The sequence below is a fragment of the Ranitomeya variabilis genome, chromosome 2 (genome assembly GCF_051348905.1).
Source record: "Ranitomeya variabilis isolate aRanVar5 chromosome 2, aRanVar5.hap1, whole genome shotgun sequence".
NCBI classification, from domain to species: domain Eukaryota; kingdom Metazoa; phylum Chordata; class Amphibia; order Anura; family Dendrobatidae; genus Ranitomeya; species Ranitomeya variabilis.
Window position 1 is genome coordinate 458,936,759 of NC_135233.1, and position 18,476 is coordinate 458,955,234.

General features: G+C 42.6%; 1 protein-coding gene across 1 annotated transcript; it reads left to right on the top strand.

Moving 5' to 3' along the window:
- Positions 1 to 2,708: 2,708 nt before the first annotated feature.
- FOSL1 (FOS like 1, AP-1 transcription factor subunit) lies at positions 2,709 to 12,309 on the top strand. Its single transcript, XM_077292634.1, has 4 exons — positions 2,709 to 3,031; positions 9,576 to 9,770; positions 10,761 to 10,868; positions 11,304 to 12,309. Exons 1-4 carry the CDS (start codon positions 2,825 to 2,827, stop codon positions 11,736 to 11,738), a joined length of 945 nt encoding a protein of 314 aa, XP_077148749.1. The 5' UTR covers positions 2,709 to 2,824; the 3' UTR covers positions 11,739 to 12,309.
- The last annotated feature ends 6,167 nt before the right edge of the window (positions 12,310 to 18,476 follow it).

The following is an 18,476-nucleotide window of genomic DNA, read 5'->3' on the forward strand; positions in this document are numbered from 1 at the left end:
GGGGCAATATGCTGGACATACTGGGGAAGATTGTTGAACACACTGGGGGCAATGCTGGAGACACTGGGGCAATGCTGGAGACACTGGGGCAATGCTGGAGACACTGGGGCAATGCTGGACACACTGTGGGCAATGCTGGACAATTGGACATACTGGGGCAGATTGCTGGACACACTGGTGGTAATATGCTGGACACACTGGGGCAATGCTGGACATACTGGGGCAGATTGCTGGACACAATGGTGGTAATATGCTGGACACAGTGGGGCAGATTGCTGGACACACTGGGGCAGATTGCTGGACACACTGTCTGGGGGCAATGCTGGACACACTGGGGGCAATATGCTGGAGTCAGACACTGGGGCAGATTGCTGGAGACACTATCTGGGGGCAATGCTGGACACACTGGGGCAGATTGCTGGACATACTGGGGCAATATGCTGGACATACTGGGGCAGATTGCTGGACACACTGGGGGTAATATGCTGGACACACTGGGGGTAATATGCTGGACACACTGGGGCAGATTGCTGGACACACTGGGGGCAGGACTGGAGGCATGGGCAGAATGTAGACACGGGGCAGGATTGGATCATGGGGCAGGATGGATACGATGGAGACAGATGGGGCAGGATGGGGAGATCATACGGTGTAGAATGGATACTCGTGAGGGCAGGATGGGAGAACATATGGCTGGAGCCAGGAATTAGACACACTGTTTTAAATGGGGGGGGGGGGGCGGTCCTGTTACTGTGTAGAGTGACACTATATCGCCTTTTTTTCTCCATGTGGTGTAATGCAGAAATTGTGAAAAATTAAGTAATGTGTTCTGCAAGCAGAGCTCGAGATAACTGTGTTATTTCCTGCAGAGACGAGCCCTGGCTGGAAGAAGTGATGGCGATCTGTGCTGGATGAAAAATGAAGGACTTCACCTAGAGACGTCACTGGTGAGTCAGTGTTACCTATACACTGACACTATACACTGTATACTATATACAGAGGTCTTGTGTACAATGTCATCAGTGATCACTGTATAACCTCCACACAGACAGTGCATACTAAGTACAGATCTCCTGTGAATACTGGCACTTATGGTGATAGTATTGTGTTTTTTGTTTTTTTGTTATTATTACTGATCAGTATTGTAGTATTCAGTCACTATGTGGTGGTAATATTTGGTCTGGAAATGGTGTTGTGGTATTTGTCTCTTGAATGTGCTATTTGGTCACCAAGTGGTGGTAATATGTGGTCTTGACATGGTGCGGTGGTATTTGTTCCTTGTATGTGATATTATTCGATCACTGTGGTTGTAATTTGTGGTCTGGTCATGGTGCGGTGGTATTTGTTCCTTGTATGTGATATTATTGGTCAAAATATACCTAAATTGTATTGCAGATTTTAACAAATATTTAATAGGTTACAGTAGAGTAGGGCCCGGCCATTTTTCTGGAATAATCTGGTTCGGGTATCACATGACCCCCGTCACATGACCCCCGTCACATGACCCCCGTCACATGACCCCCGTCACATGACCCCCGTCACATGACCGGGGGGGGCCCACAGTGTCTGAACAGCCCGGGGCCCTGGCTACCCTTAATCCACCCCTGGTGAAAATTACAATATTTCTGCATTTTCTGCATTCTGTGTGTCATGTGTAGGGCCAGGATAAGGGGTTAGCAGAGCAGGAGAAGCATTGTGGAGGTGGGTGCACAATTTATGGATTCAAAATTAAAATGTATGGAATGGGGAACAGTGAACTTTTCCTTAATTAATTTATTTTAGTTACTCTAAATCACCTTTAACCCCATTATGACCTGAGTGACCTTTAACCACTTTATGACCTTAATGTGTTGTATATTTTTGTGGCTGGTCCACGTGTATGGAGCGGGCACAGGAGCAGAGGCCTCTCCTTACTCAGCAGGTTCTGGCTGTGTTATACAGTCTCCACTTACAATAGCAGCAACTGGAGCGATTTCCAGTCGCTGCTGTTTAACCATGTAGATGTCACTTTTTATTTTATTTTTTTTTTTTACAAAATTCTGAAAAATAATTAAAAATAAAAAGTTATGGCTCCTGGAAGAAGGGGAGGAAAAAAATATGAAAGCGAGAAAAAAAAAAAAAGATTAAATAACAAATATAAAAATAATTTTAATAATTTTGGGGGATTTTACTCCACTTTTAACAACCGGGAAATGAGCGAATATTTACAATGATACTAATTAATTAAAAATAATAATGTAAATATTGCGGGGAAACCTTCACATCACTACAGGAATACTTCATGGAGGGAAATGAAGAGTTTCAGGTAAACACTGCTCTGACTACACTCCATTTCCCAAAAGAAGGGTTGTCAGGCCTGGTAAAAGTAATTCACCAGATAGCCAGGAACCCTCCATGTACAAACAAGCATCATTTCCCAGAAGAAGGCATCTCTGCAGCGAGTTCTCTTCACCTAGAGACTTTCCATTCCACTCTGGAAACTGCAGAGTTAAAAAACAGACGCTTCTAAGCAAAGGGTTTTCCTTTCACTGAGGAAGTGTGCCCTTATAAGGGCATGTACGTCATCGCACTGGGTAATCCTCGGAATGCACCATCTGCAGGGGGAGATGGGGAAGGTCAAATTTCTTACCGTGCTTCTGGGACCAGACTATAAACTTTATAAGTATCCTAATTGATAAAATGATATTTATAATAACGCTGGAAATAGTCAGGGGCAATAATCGGGGTATTATAATAATCTGATGACTGTTTTTGTTTTTCGCTCTCCCCTCTACAAGTTTGGTATTGCCCACTTCATTAATTCGAGGAGTCCCCATTGATAAAAATGAGGCAGCGTAGATCCGTGAGTCAGTGCGAGCGTGACAGAGCGACAATTCACTTCCAGACAATGTACAGAGACTTTTCTGGGACTTTCCCTCTCCAGGATTTAGGGTGCAGCAGGGGCAGCCACAGTCCCAGTGACCCCGGGACTACACAAGTGTTCGGGATGGGTCACAGCATGAGAGCGACACCTCCGGAGGAGCAGCAGCAGGTGAGGCCCAGATTCATGAAGGGGAAAGTGACTTTACTATGTGAAGATGGATGTATACAGTGGGGGGTACATGTGTCAGTCGCCCCCAGGAATGGCAGCAGGGGGCACCTGCTATATCCATAGGTATGATGTAGGCTCCACCATATAGTCCAGTGTATGAGGAGGAGGAAAATGTCGCACAGAATAAGAGACAATTGTAACTGATGCAGTGACACAGAATCCATGACCCTCCCCCACCTGGGAGGACAGGTAAGTAGTGATATTAACCATTCCTGTACCCAGAGCCTGTGATCAGAGTATTGAGGTCCATGTGAGCACCTGAAAAGTTGTTTTTTTTATTATTTTTATTAAATATTCTTCCAATTATATGATCATCAAAGGCTACCGATTCTCCCCCCCCCCCATCACGTGGCTCTAGTAACAATCCCCCCAGCTCCAGGCTTATGTGGACTCTTCGGTCCCACTTTACTTTCCATTTTCCTCATTCCAGAGCCATCTTTTTTTTTTTTTTTTTTTTTTTTTTTTTAATTCAGTGGATAGAGTTGTGATTTTTTTTATGTGTATTTTTTTTATTTTATTTTTTTCAGTACGATCTGTCATTTTTCATAACCGTTTTGGCTCCATGTGACTTTCTGATCTTTTTTTCGGGGGGGGGGGGGGGAGGAAAAGCAACAACAAAGAATATCAGCGATTTTGACGATTTCTTTGTATTAGTTTAATAATTTATTTGTATTAATTTAGGCATAAACATCATATGGCATAATAAATGTCCTGATATTTTATTAGTTTGGACAGTTACGCACGCTGCGATACAAAGGATGGCAGACGCAGGGTTGGAAGGGTGCAACTTTTTAATCGATATTGTCACAACTGACAGCGGTACCTAAGGGGTTAAACTGCAGTGATTGGAGTCACACTAGCAGTATTTGGTCAGTATTTTACATCAGTATTTGTAAGCCAAAACCAGGAGTGGAACAATCAGAGGAAAAGTATAATAGAAACATATGCACCACTTCTGCATTTATCACCCACTCCTGGTTTTGGCTTACAAATACTGATGTAAAATACTGACCAAATCCTGCTAGTGTGACGGCAGCCTCAAGCTCAGGCACAGATGTGAACCCTATCCTGGCATTCAGCTGGGCTCTCCAGGTGCTGGCATCATCTCTGCCCACTGGTCTCTGCCTATTTGCTGCAGTGAACTTTTGCCACACATCCTTCATGTGACCGCTGCACCCGATCACTGGCCCCAGCAGTTACATGCTGGCCTCACAGTTGAGCTCAGTGATCGGCTGCAGCGGTCACATGAATGATGTATGGCATGAGATCGCTGCAGGAGGGAAGCAGAGACGAGCCGTGACCAGAGGAGCAGCAGAGGATTGAACTGGTGAGTAAATTATTAATTTTTTTTTGCTCTTCCCTATTTTATCATAAACCTCCAATAACTCTTTTTAAGGGGGCTTTGGCACGACCAAAAAAATAGTAACAAAATATATATTGTCACCTGCTGGTGCCCCCTCTGCGCTACCGCTGGTCTCTGAGCCCTCCCCTCCATTGGAGCCAACATGTGACTGCTGCATCCAAGATTTGAACATTGCATCACCACTATGGGCAGTGATTGGCTGCAGCGGTCAGAAGTCTTTACAGCTGGAATCTTCTGATACATATTCTGTGTTACCAATTATGCCAGCCGAAAGTATAACAGAGGCAATCAAATGGTTATTGCATGTCCTGACTTGCCCGTCACCTGCCTGGAACTATGGGGCAACAATGCTGAGACAATCAGGATAGGAAACTGCAGACCTGGTGACACTGACAACTCACCGTGACCCCCTCATTGTGTGGTTTTCCATTGGCGTCTATGGGAGTTCTCATAGTTGGGCGATGTATACACATAGACTCAGTTGTAGCGCCCCTCGATGGTCTTTCAGTTGCCAATGACATCGGGGGACCTTTCTCATTGATTGAATTTGCACCCAAAATTTTGCACAATTTGCAACATTTCCTAAACCAAATTGCCCGTGTTTGTACAACATTTATCATTCCCTTTTTTTTAAGTACCAATGCCAAAGCCATAAAATTAGGGTTGGTTAACCTTTTGGCATGAATTGTGACATATTGATTAATGCATTTCTGTCCAAAAGGTGCAGAAAAGTCCCATATTGTAGATGAGTCAATGAAAACTGTGCTGATTGCGCCAAATTTATAAAAGTGTTATACGTTTCTCTTCCTTATGTCGTAGCTTGCGCTTTCATATCATAATAATTGAAATATAAAAAGGAAAAAATATGGGCACAACTGTAAGGTTTTCCCAAAATTGTAAGTGATAACTTGCTGATCTCGAGAATTGGGCTTCTGAATTGCACTGAATTGCATTTCATCATCTCTCCTGATGTCTCTGATGTACTGACTATTAAATTGTGTGACTTTCCTGTGTAATATGATGTTCATGTGATGGCAAATCATCATGTCCTAAGTCTGCACCTTATGTCCATAAAAATCACTTCCCCTAATCTACTGCCATCCACGCTGATTATCCATTGATCTACAATTTAATTAATTAGCATCTATTATTTTCTTGGAAAAGGTTTGATCTCACAAGGGTCTACCTTGGAGCCTTGGGCGCTCAGTGAATAATTGCTGACGTCATTCATGCTTTGTACAGAACGTCCTTCGTGCGTTCGGTGCATTTAGTCTTTAACAGGAACTATTACTCCTGATTACGTAAGATCTTCAAGGTTAGGTGTGACACAGGAGCACGTCAGTAGGTCTGCTACCCTGAGCAGAGATGCCCCATCCTTCTCTCCACCAACATCATCTGTGACTGGAGAGGATCAGGAGGCTTCCATACCCATCAGATGGTGGAAGGGTTCAGCCAAAATCATTTCCTCTTATCTAAAGTTTATGGGCGCCTTTATAGACATTCATGGTCAGTTTGGCCGACTGTATAAGGAGAGGTAGCCAACTGTCGGACACTCCTCCGGAAGCAGGGTTGGACTGGACCACCAGAGAACCGGAGAATCCTCTGGTGGGCCTTAGCTTCTCCTTCAGAAGAATTCATAGTGCAAACCTTGCAATTGCTATGGGGCTTTTAAGTAGGGGAGAAATGTGGGCCCTCAGAATCAAATCCTCCGGTGGGCCCAATGTTCTCCACTCTGACACTGCTTAGAAGTACAAAAGATCCAGTGTTAAAATTCAACTTCGAGAGAGAGAGAGAGATATTCTGGAGCCCTTCATAGACATCGGATGGTCAACCAGATTAGTTTGGCCAACTTATGGGTCTATGAACCTTTAGTTTCATCCACCCCAACAACATCCAGAACATAATCATTTTTAGGATTCAATGTGGACAACACCAACCATTTATTTCAAATGAATGGTAAAGGTTTGGTATGAATCCTTCGGAGGATAAGAACTCACCATGACCACCTTGAAATTCCCCTCTGTTCGCAATTGAAATATTTTAATCTGATGGTCGCTGGTCGCATCAATGGTGACCTCATGAGATCTCTGCTACGCCAGTGCCATGAAGGTTTCTAGACTTCGACCTGGCCACCACCAAGACCCACCAGGCCATGAGTATACTTAAGTGGTGGGTCTTGTGTCCATCATGTCCAGTCCTCTTCCCTGTTAGCGGGAATGTCTTTACCAGGGAAAACCGTTGAGATGTTCTCAGATCAAGTGACCAAAAACGGGGCATGGATGATGAAACATGAGCCAATGGAAGCTGTGCTCACATAAAAACCCCTCTGGTCACCTAATCTGATGACTCCCCAACACAGAAGGAAGGGGAGCAACCTTTTCCCTGTTGAAGCTGCAGAAGACAGCAATACTTTTGGAAGTGATGGAAGCAGCTGAAAATTTTTAATAGAGATGCAATAGACAAATGTGAACTGTCACATTCCAAACCTTTTTCCAAACTGAGCAACACCTTTAGTTGATGCACCAACTGATTTGCTTTTCTGGGGGATATTACATGCAGAAATCATCCATGTGTTATTTAAAATGAATATAAAAAGTTAAAACCACAAAATATTAAGAATAAACCGTAAATGTAATCTTCCAGTAGCACTGACCCGCCCACAATGCACTCCTAGCCTGATTTGCATATGCCTTCTATGTTAGATTTCTCATGATGGGCTGAGATCTCTACAAAAAATATAATTTTTTTCTTGAGGGTAAAGCATCCATACAGCCATACTACTAATTCCATATGTAAAAAAAAAAACGTACTGAATGTGTCCCTTTAAGAGGTTACACATAAACGTGCAATGTTACATCTTTCCACAAAAGTCATCCAGGTCCTTAATTACATTTATTTAATGACTCCTTTAATACTGCATCCTTCAGTAGCGAATTCCAAACTTTCAGTCTTCTTACAATAGAGAAAAACGTAAGCGGTCATGACGAAAGATCTCTACATTTTCTTTTGATATATTTTTTATATTTATTAGGTCGGCTCTAAAATTGGGCTTTTCTGGGAACTGCATTGCTCTTTGTTTATGTCTTTTTTAGATTTATTATTCCATGTGCAGTCTACAGTAGTTTTTTTTATTTTAACCTTTTATAGATTTGCCCTTTCAGCAGCCACCTGACACTGGTTGCTCAATGTCATTTTCCATTTTATTTTTTTATGCCTGTTTTTTTTTCCCCTGATTTGGCCCCCAGCAAATTTAAAGAGTATTCGTCGTTTATTTATATTCCATAAATCAATAGTACCTTTAAAAATAAGCAACTTTGTAATATATCTTATCAGATAAATCTTCTTCACTCTCCTCCTGGAACTGATCGTTTAGTCTAAATTCCGGAGTAAAATCTGTATTCAGTGAACGCAAATTTTCCCATTACTGTGACAGAAGATGGCAGTTGGTGCCCATAAAGGTCTATGGAGAACTGTGCAGTAGAATGTCTGGGTCCGCCTCTAGCTCCTCCCCATCTCCATAGAATCTTAAAAGCACCAACTGCCATCTCCTATCTCAGTAATGGGAAAATCTGTCTTCGCTGAATACAGATTTAACACCCGATTTGAGTATGAAAGATCAGTCCTGGAAGAGAAAGAAGCAGATTTCTCTGATAAAATGTATTAAAATTTTGCTTATTATCTATCATGTGTACCATGATTTACAAAAGATAATTAATACGACGGTTATCTTTGAGGGCTCATTCCTAAGGCTAGATCATCAATGTTAAAGTAGTGGACAACCCCTTTAAATTGATCGTTTTCTACCTTAGACTCCTATTTTCATTATTAGCGTAGTTTTTAAAGAAAAGCTTATTCTTAGTCATTATGTTGTAACGGTTGGTCCGAATTTCGAGATACCTCCCTATTACATGCAAATATAATCTCATTCTGATAGAAGACCCTGCTCTGTCCTCACAGTCTCCAGCTTTTGTGGGTTTTGTCCCCTGGTACAGTCATGTGCCTAGGTCCTGTACTTATTGATATAGGTCATTTATTAGAACATCCTCTTTTATGTGATATTTTATTGATTGCTTCCCTAGAATCTAGATATACATTATCCATAATCTCCTCTATATCCCCAGAAGTGAATATTGGTTCGCTCGCAGACTGCCCAGGGCTAAGGCTGTGTCATACATTTGCTTTTGCTCTGTGTGGTTTAGTCATTTTACCTAACAGGATATTATATCATACAGTACACTGACACATACTTTTGATGTTTCATATTTATTTATTCATTCATGATTTAAAAAATAAATAAAAAAAATATATATATACATACATGCATGTAACAGTCTGCAATGATTGCTAAGAGAAAGGTATGTCTGAATGTTAGGAAAGCATTGCATCTCTGCGCAAACTTTGTGCTCAGTGGGGGAATACGGTGACTAATGCAGCACAATGACTACAACTCCACTAAGTCCAAGTGTGTAAAAGTTCACTAGGTGATTAGTGGCTGCTAAATATTGTAGCAAAGCCAGGTAGGACAGGGTTAAATCCTTGCGCTGCAGGTCTTCATTAGATACACCTGGCTAGCTTTGACTAAGATCCAGCTCATGCTTTCACCTGAGATCTCTCAGTCTGTTGGGGATGTTGAGGAGTGTGTTGAAGCTGGTGAGTGACCAGCCAAAATGTGAGCTGCAGCTGGGAGAGAAACAAGCCAGAGTCGCTCTCTGAATGGAGACTGCACGAATCAGCTAGGAAAGCTGAGCAGTCTGTGTGCTGGAGCTCAAACGTAAGGTGATACCGAGACTGGTAGGACCTAAAGTGTGGTCCGGGAGAGAAAGGACTATAATCTGTTCTGGAAAGCTCGCACTGACATATATGTGCCTACTGAATGAACTGTTTATTTGCTGTGATCCCTTTGTGCCTGGAAGAGGCTGTTTTTTTTTTTGTATTGAATCCCTTGGAGTTTTATGAAAGCAATAAAACTGCACATGATTGGATCAAAACACCTAATGCCTGCCTGAGAGCGTGACTCTCGTAGCGTAGTGTCGGACATTTTGTGCATATACACTTTCTTCATAAGTGTTCAGATTTGTCACATATGACTCTTAATGAAATTCTTGTCGTTCTCTTTTACAGAAATATCCCATCCATACGTCGTCTGGTCCTTTCATCCCAACAATAAATGCAATAACTTCAAGCCAAGACCTTAACTGGATGGTACAACCAAGCGTCAGACCACTTACCCTACCACCCTACCATAGTCCGCGCCATGGGGTCATCAGAAGCATGGGCGGAGCATTAAGCATGGGACGAAGAAGGCAAGGTGACCATGTAAGTCACTAAAATGGTTAATATAATGTGCTTGTCCAATTTTAAATATAATTTTTAAAGGTGTTTTTCCAAAAAGGCAAGTTATCTCATATCTATTGCTGATTAGTCGGAGTCCGAACACTGAAACTTCCTTTGATTCCAAGAATAGGAGTCTGGAACGAGTCAAGACTAAGGGTCTGGAAGGAGGCAAGACTAGGGGTCTGGAAGGAGGCAAGACTAGGGGTCTGGAACGAGGCAAGACTAGGGGTCTGGAACGAGGCAAGACTAGGGGTCTGGAACGAGACAAGACTAGGGGTCTGGAACGAGGCAAGACTAGGGGTCTGGAACGAGGCAAGACTAGGGGTCTGGAACGAGGCAAGACTAGGGGTCTGGAACGAGGCAAGACTAGGGGTCTGGAACGAGGCAGGAATAAGGGTCTGGAATGAGGCAGGAATAAGGGTCTGGAACGAGGCAAGACTAGGGGTCTGGAACGAGGCAACACTAGGGGTCTGGAACGAGGCTATGGAGAGACCCATTCTGAATGGAGCATGCTTATGAGTACACAAAAGGTTAAAAAATTGATCGTTAGCCTGATTTTTTTTCCCTAAACTATCTACACATGTGACGGAAACAGTTGACGGGCGACTCATAGACCTGTGGCATGAGTCAGAAGGAAAAGGAGCTAGGAAATGAGGGCCAAACCACAACTTGAAGCGGGATAAGCATTAATGGCTGACTCACCGGGTCACACACACTGCCAATCCTTCTATTCATAAAGAAATCAGACATCATTCACTCCAGGGTTCACAAATGCAGCACGACCTATGTGCAGAGCGAGGGCATCGGCTGCTGGGTAAAGGTGCCATCTTTCCACCCAAATGGCCTTAAAAAGTTTAGGATGAGGGCAGGGTGGCTTACTAGCGAAATAGGATAATGGGATCTTATTTTTAGTATTGTTATCAGTAGTAGTAAAAGTTGTATTTCTTATCAATTTTATTTATTCTAAAACAGATGTCACAAGAAGAAGAAGAAAGGCGAAGAGTGCGGAGAGAGAGGAATAAGATCGCTGCTGCCAAATGCAGGAACAGGCGCAAGGAGCTGACGGATTACCTACAGGCGGTAAGTACACTGAGAGGAGGCCTAATTCAGATTTAGCTTAAAAACAGGATAAATATTGTTTCACGCTGGGCGATTTTAGGCAATCAATGTGATGGAAACATGACTATTGTAATTTTTTTAGTCTGTTGGGCGCCAATGTAGTCCATCAAGTGATGGATCCCGCACTTCTATTCATTTCATCGATTTTCTGCTGTGACAAAGTAGAACAATGGATTTAGAAACTCTGATGTCAACATAGACAATGCCTATGATACGGAATTTGGAGCTCGTAAACTTAAAAAAAAAAATCAGATGTTTGTGGAAACTTTCTATGATGGGCGGTGCTCATCTTGAGCGTTTCCCCTTTGTCTTGAGAAATATGATGGAAGGGTAGAAAATACCAAATGTGACAATGATTGCTAAAAATTAGGAATTGTTTCTCTTCTATCATTTTAGGAGACCGATAAACTAGAAGATGAGAAGTCATCTTTACAAAAGGAGATAGCCGAACTGCAGAAACAAAAAGACAAGCTGGAACTGATCCTGGATGCCCACCAACCTATCTGCAAGGTGCCTCGAAATCACCTACCGGCCCAACATTCAGACTCTTACAAGCTCCTCAAGGAAGAGCCACATGAAGAATCGTCAAGAGGTCCCAAGGTGAAGCTCCCGAGAATTGAGCTCAGCAGCACGGTTCTGGAACCAGAAGCTCTTCACACTCCGACATTGATGAAAACTCCTTCCATCACACCCTTTACGCCAAATCTAGTCTTCACCTATCCCGGACCTCAGGAGTCCTGTTCCACGGCCCACCGCAGGCTCAGTAGCAGCAGTAGTGGTGGCGACCAGAGTCCAAGCTCCCTCAGCTCATCCTCATTATTGACTCTTTAAGGAAACCCTTGCCGAGAGGTTACGTTCCCAAGTGTTACACTAGAGTTTTAGAATTGACTTTTTTGCCAGTATGAATATTGTCGTATAGGATCTAATTCACTCACTCTGTAAAGCATGATATCACGCTCTCTTAAAGGGTTTTCCTATGCTTCCTTTAAGGGATATGTCCGATGCGTGACCTTTTCTTTTTACATGGTCACAAGTTTATTCAGTAATAGAGCTATATTAGACCACGGGGGTCACAAATGAGGGCAGAGCCAACATTTAACTGCATGAATGCGGTAATAAAGTTATTAAAAAAGAAAAAAAAAGTCGGCAGAGCCGAAATTAGTTTATGTAGTTGTGGGTGATGTGTAAAAGTAAGAGCAGAGCTGGTCTACTGTGTTAAAGTATATTTTTCTATGATTGCTTGAGATGGCATCTGTACATTTTGATAATGTACATTTATGAAGCCCCTCAGTGTTGTTTTCTTGTTTTTGACCTATTGTGCACTTTCAACTCACAAAATCTACATTTAATACTGTATGAAATAGATAATATATATATTAAATAGAAAACTGTTGTATTTGTGTAAAACGTGTGATACAATTCTTTGGGATACTTCAGTACTGCCAAAGCCTTAGGACACTAGTGGAGCAAACATGTCCTAACGAGCGGCCAAAGTTACAAACTAATGTCTTAAAAGGTGTCATCCAGACCCCTCGGATGTGGCTATTTCTCGCTCCTCTTTATGGTCAGGAAAAAGCATCAATGCTCCTCTACTCGTCTCCTTCTTGTAATGGTTGTTCCTTCATCCAGGTGGGCTGGACTCTTCCACCCGGGACAATCATTACTGACTGCAGCTTTGGCAGGGGCTTCTTGATCCATTAAGGAACCCTTCTGAAAAGAAAATCTTAAAAGGGTTGTCCAGGACTTTAATATTGATGCTGTCAATTTTGATGGCCTATCCTTAGTTCAGTCTTTTTCAAGTTTTCTTCAACCACTTCAAAAGCCACAAAGTGGTTAAATGAATTAGCCTGACCACTGTTAAGGTGGCTAAAGCTTGAAGCAGCTCAATAGTTTATATCAAAAAGTCCAAAAAAAAAAAAAAAAAAAAAAAGAAAATGCCAGCAAAAAGGTAGAACAAAACAATCGAAAAGATATCATCATCTATTGGGCTATTCAAACATCCAACATAGGGGCCACAAAAATGATGGACGTTTTCAAAGACTACTTGTTAGGAGACACTTGGGAAGCCTCTTGCTTGGGACTGTCTACCATAATTTTAATGAAAGTGAAAAACAGATGGTAGTAATGGGCACATAGATATAAAATTGAACCACAACGTGGATAATAAAAAAAAATAAATGGTCACACGCATAGGATGAAGGATTTATGGGGTGTTTACAATGTCCAACCTAAACTACCAAACATACAAGCTGATCATTGGTCATCTAATACAGGCTGACTGTACTTCAGAACGATCGTTAACAGCATCTTTCTGCGCATATAGAACAACATTGTTCTCGGCAGCACATGTCCTACTTACACAGGACGATGTGCTGCCGAGAACGATGATTTGTAAGCAAGCCTGAAAATCATGTTTCACAACGAAAGAGCGTTTTGCTTATTTGTTGGGTGATTGGAAACCTGTTTGTACAGGCTGATAATTGGTAAATGAGATTTCTTTCATACCGGACATTTATCTTTTGCCTGTGTGAAATTTTCAGCAATTTTGCTACAGATTCTAAACCGAAAACACATGAAATTCAACCAGTAAATGCAGCCGGACGGGAGCATATACTTGTCCTGACCATTTGGTCACAATTGTCTGCTAGTCACTGTAACACAGTGTCAGACGGGAAGATCATGAATGATCCCGGAACGTCGCTTGCTCCATTTTGCCATTGTGTTCACCATTGCAGAAACACGAATGTAACACATGAGATCACCGCTGATCTGTAAAGAGATTGCTGAGCTCTAAAAAGCACAGAGGCTTTATCCCAGGATTATGGGGGGTGAATGAAAACACTGAATGTGAAAATGTGGGTCGTGTGACCGTGGATTACTGGCATCATTGGTAAGATGGCATGAGAACCGTAAGGTCCCTCCCTAGATAATGGGATCAGGGTCAGACAAAAGCGTAAAAAAAAAGAAAATAGAAAAAAAAAGAACATCTTGGACCTTGTGTACAATCCATTTGAAAAAATTTGTTGCAAAAAAATGGCATACAAATACAATAAAAATGAAGAAGTCACAAAAATAAGTAAATGATCATTTAAGGCTTCTGTGTCCTGTCATTTATTAGACAATTATTTTAATTAATATCTCATTTTTGGGAGCCCGCTGCTCCTCTCATTAAAGGGGATGTTCTGTACTTTTATATTGATGCCCTAACAGTAGGGCGCAGTAAATCGGAGCGAGACCGGAGTGCAACGCATGGACTGGCCGGCGGCTCTCCTGACCTGAGTGTGACAACTTCATGTATTTCTGTGCAACTGGTTAGGACAACCGCCAGCCAGTCCGTCCGGTCTCGCTCGCTCTTTATACGGCCGTCTGACTGCGCCCTTACCATGGGTCATCAATATCAGATCAGTGGGGGTGTGACACCCGGCACCCCCACCGATCAGCTGTTGCCAGTGCTGGATATATAGAGGGGAACAGCCACTGCATGGTGGCCGTATCTGGGTACTGCACATCTGCCCACTATTCGATTGAGTAGCGGTGGGTCTGCAGTACCTCGCTGCGGCCACTATATAGGTGACGGCGCTGTGCTGTGCCGCTCTGCAACTGAGCACATTGGCACTGGGAATGGCTGATCCCCCACCAATCTTATATTGATATTCTATCCTAAAGGCCTGTCCATTAATATAAAAGTACTGGACAACCCCTTTAAATAGTAAAAGCCTGGATTAGGCTGCTATTTACACAACCATCATCAATAAGTGGCTGAAAATGTAGAAATAAAGAAACGGAGAGGTCGAAGCACCACTTGACTTGCTAGTTCCTCCATTAAGGAAAATGCCGTTTGCATGTACGGCAGATGTTTATGTGAACAAGACCTAATAATCCTTTGTATCCTGCAACATAATATATCTAGCCACTAAGTGGCGCTGTTCTTCTAGAAAATCTGACCTGGTTCTGTACAGAGAAATTACTATTATTGATAGTCACTTTATGAAGAAAAATTACTGGTTTATGAAAATTTACTTTAAATTTAAAGTTCTGTAATAGAAAATGCCCCGCGCATCTTGGAAGCATGAAAGAGAAATTTGCCTTGCAGTCATGAGCTGCCATCATGCCCCAATAAATACCGACCGCCACCAACACATTCACCTCGCCGCTGATAGTGCACACGGAAGATGGAGCATGATGAGAACAGGGCACTAGCATGGAAACACTAGGCAGTGGTTGGTGAGGAATGTTGGCAATAGTATTGAGTCTTTGAACTTTATTTCGGTTTCACAACTTTTATTTTTTTTACTTGGTAAGCCAAATAAATTTCCTATTTTAAATCATTCATGTTTGTTAGAAGGGTCCTCCAAAGACGCAGGGAACCTCAGTGATCAGCTGTTATTTTTTGTGGGGAACCTATCAGCAAGTGTCCAATTTTACAACAGCACCCCTATAGGAGAAGTTCAGTATTGCACTGTTCTCATTGAACTTAATGGTGGAAAATTCTTAAGACCATGTTCTAACAAGTTTATGTTTAAAGTAAAAAAAAGTTAAGAAAAGCAACTCAAGAAGGTGCAGGTTTCATGTTATGAGCCAAAGATGCATCAAAAATATGACGGGGCGTCCTTCTCTCACATATTTTACTGCAATGCAAATCAGTTTAAAACTTTTAGATTCACTAAAACTCCAGTCTTAGTAAAACTCTCACTAAGAGATAATGGCAGGTCTGTGTCATTTCATGAAATATCTACAAAAAGGTTCTTCACTTACCTCCCGTACGTATGGCCAGCTTCAGACTCTGACATTTCTGTAAGGGTCCCCTGATATCAGTCTCCTCCTCCGTACGATTCATGAACTACCCACTCAATACATCTAAGCAAATATATCACACAGATGATCGATTGGATTGATATCTGGGGAATAAGGAGGACAACTCATCACCTTGAATTAGATGCCTTATTTGTTCCCATACTGTATGGAGCAATATATAGGGCTCGTTATCCTGTATTGAGCACTATATGGGGCTCATTATCCTGTATGGAGCAATATATGGGGCTCATTATCCTGTATGGAGCAATATATGGGTCCCATTATACAGTATGGAGCAATATATGGGTCCTATTATACAGTATGGAGCAATATATGGGGCTCGTTATCCTTTATGGAGCAATATATGGGGCTCATTATTCTGTATGGGGCACTATATGGGGCTCATTGTCCTGTATGGAGCAATATATGGGGCTCATTATCCTGTATGGAGCAATATATGGGGGCTCATTATTCTGCATGGAGCACTATATGGGGCAATATATGGGGCTCATTATCCTGTATGGAGCAATATATGGGTCCCATTATACAGTATGGAGCAATATATGGGTCTCATTATACTGTATGGAGCACTATATGGGGCCATTATATACTGTATGGAGCATTATATGGTGTCTATTATACTGTATGGAGCAATATATGGGGCCCATTATTCTGTATGGAGCAATATATGGGGCTCATTATCCTGTATGGAGCAATATATGGGGCCCATTATACTGTATGGAGCACTATATGGGGCCATTATATACTGTATGGAGCATTATATGGTGTCTATTATACTGTATGGAGCAATATATGGGGCCCATTATTACACCGCCGGCTCCTATTACAGGACCGCGCAGGTATCAGTGAGACCTTTACCAACAGGTGTTCTTTCACATGGTAGTAAAGGCAGAAGGGATGGGGGGTCCGGTCCGTCCGGATATTATACACAGGGGGTTTGTAGTGGATGTTATACACAGCGGAGGCAATGGGGCTGGATGGAAAACTGGAATTCAATTATTAAAGTGTGTGTTACAATACTTTTTTCTAGAAAGTGTAGATGCTTAACCTTGAGGGGCGTAACTAAGTGACTACCTGGTATTCTCTAGAGCCTCTGATGGTGAGGATAGGCTGGGCCGCTGGTAAACACCAGGTACCACTCCAGGGCAATGTCCGGGACTGCAGCAACTGATCGGAGGGTCAGAGACTTGGGTACTAGGTACAGGTGGGTGAGACACAAGAGTAATCAAATGGTCTGAGGTCGGAGCAGGCAGCACAGGTTCAGAATTCGGAGCCGAGATCAGAATAAACGAAAAGGCTGAGGTGAGACACAACAGGAATATTCCAATACAGGAAGCTAGAGACTGAGTTACTAGGAACCTAAGTTCAGGCGAGGAATGGATGGCGGAGTCACCTGATATATCATCTGCTGGCCGGAGAAGCAGATCTCTGCGGGACAGAATGGATACAAATTTCTGCAGAGTTCAGCACCCCTTATGACTACAAACAGTTGAGCTGGAAGTTAGCACAAGGCAGCTCAGAGAGATGGTCAGGTACTGGGTGGAGCAGAGCGAAACACGCGGTGAGTAGGGCAGCGATTAGAAGATGTGCGAGTGGCCGGCGGCGTAGGAGTATCAGACTGCTTTTCTATGCTGTCACACAGTGCCAATGGTGCTTCAAGCCTCGCTGGTTACTTGGCATGTGCTGCCGGACAGCTACACTTTTTTATACAGAGCTGTCAATTAGAATGTCCTGAACAACCAGGATGTCTCAGGATACACAAATATGAAGCTGAATTGGTACAGTTTAGACAGAGGAAGAACAGTTTGGCATTACAGATGTCATCCGAGTGCAGTCTGATTTTTTTTTACTGACCCATAGACTTGCATTAAGTCCCCTATAAACCTTAGACGGCTGTCAGCTAAACAATGACATTCAGTAGGTATTTATCGCGGCCGTCTCTCATATACAGGAGCACTCTCTCTGCTGAGCGCTCCTGTGTTCACTATGAAAGAGCAGCTGCCAGACATATCTGCCGGTGGCTTATCTCGGGGAGAGCAAAAAAAAATGGCACTGCAAAATCAAACTTGTTGAATCCTTAACTCCCTCGACAATCATCTGTCAGGGGTCACCATACATATTAGACTGTCGGCCAAACCTGCTGATATTGACTAAATTAGTCTAATGTGTACGTGGGGAGTTAATGATAGGTCAATATCATGGTACAGCACAACCCATTTCCATTTTTTAGAATGTGATTTCATAATTTTTTTCAGAGTGGCAGGAACTCCCTTTTCTGATAAAAGCAACTTCTTCTTGTGCCATCATGCCTCCCTTGCAGTGTCCCAGACGCTGATCTGTCCTCATTGTCTTGAAGTTCCTTCCTGTATGATGTCACTCAGATATTATCATCTTTCCCCGCAGCTGCTCATTGTCTATGGTATGGCCCACTACTGCACCTAAATACTGGGCAATACCAAATAAATATTGGGCAACACGAAGGCAGGCAAGATACATTGATCAATGCTTCCTTGAGTGTTATAAGGAGTCATTAAGAGAGTGTCTGCAAATTGAGATCCTGATTTGGCCTTTATCCTAAGTCATATTGCAAGGCTCGTTAAAGGGCCGATAATGACTTTTAGGATCGCTGCTTCCAACAGGTGGCACTATAGAGCTCCAGTCCTCTTCCTTTCTGAAGAGGCAATTTGCATATTACATTTCCCAGAGGAGCATTGCATGATGAATAAGCCTCCTTACCTTGGCATGCCAGAGCCA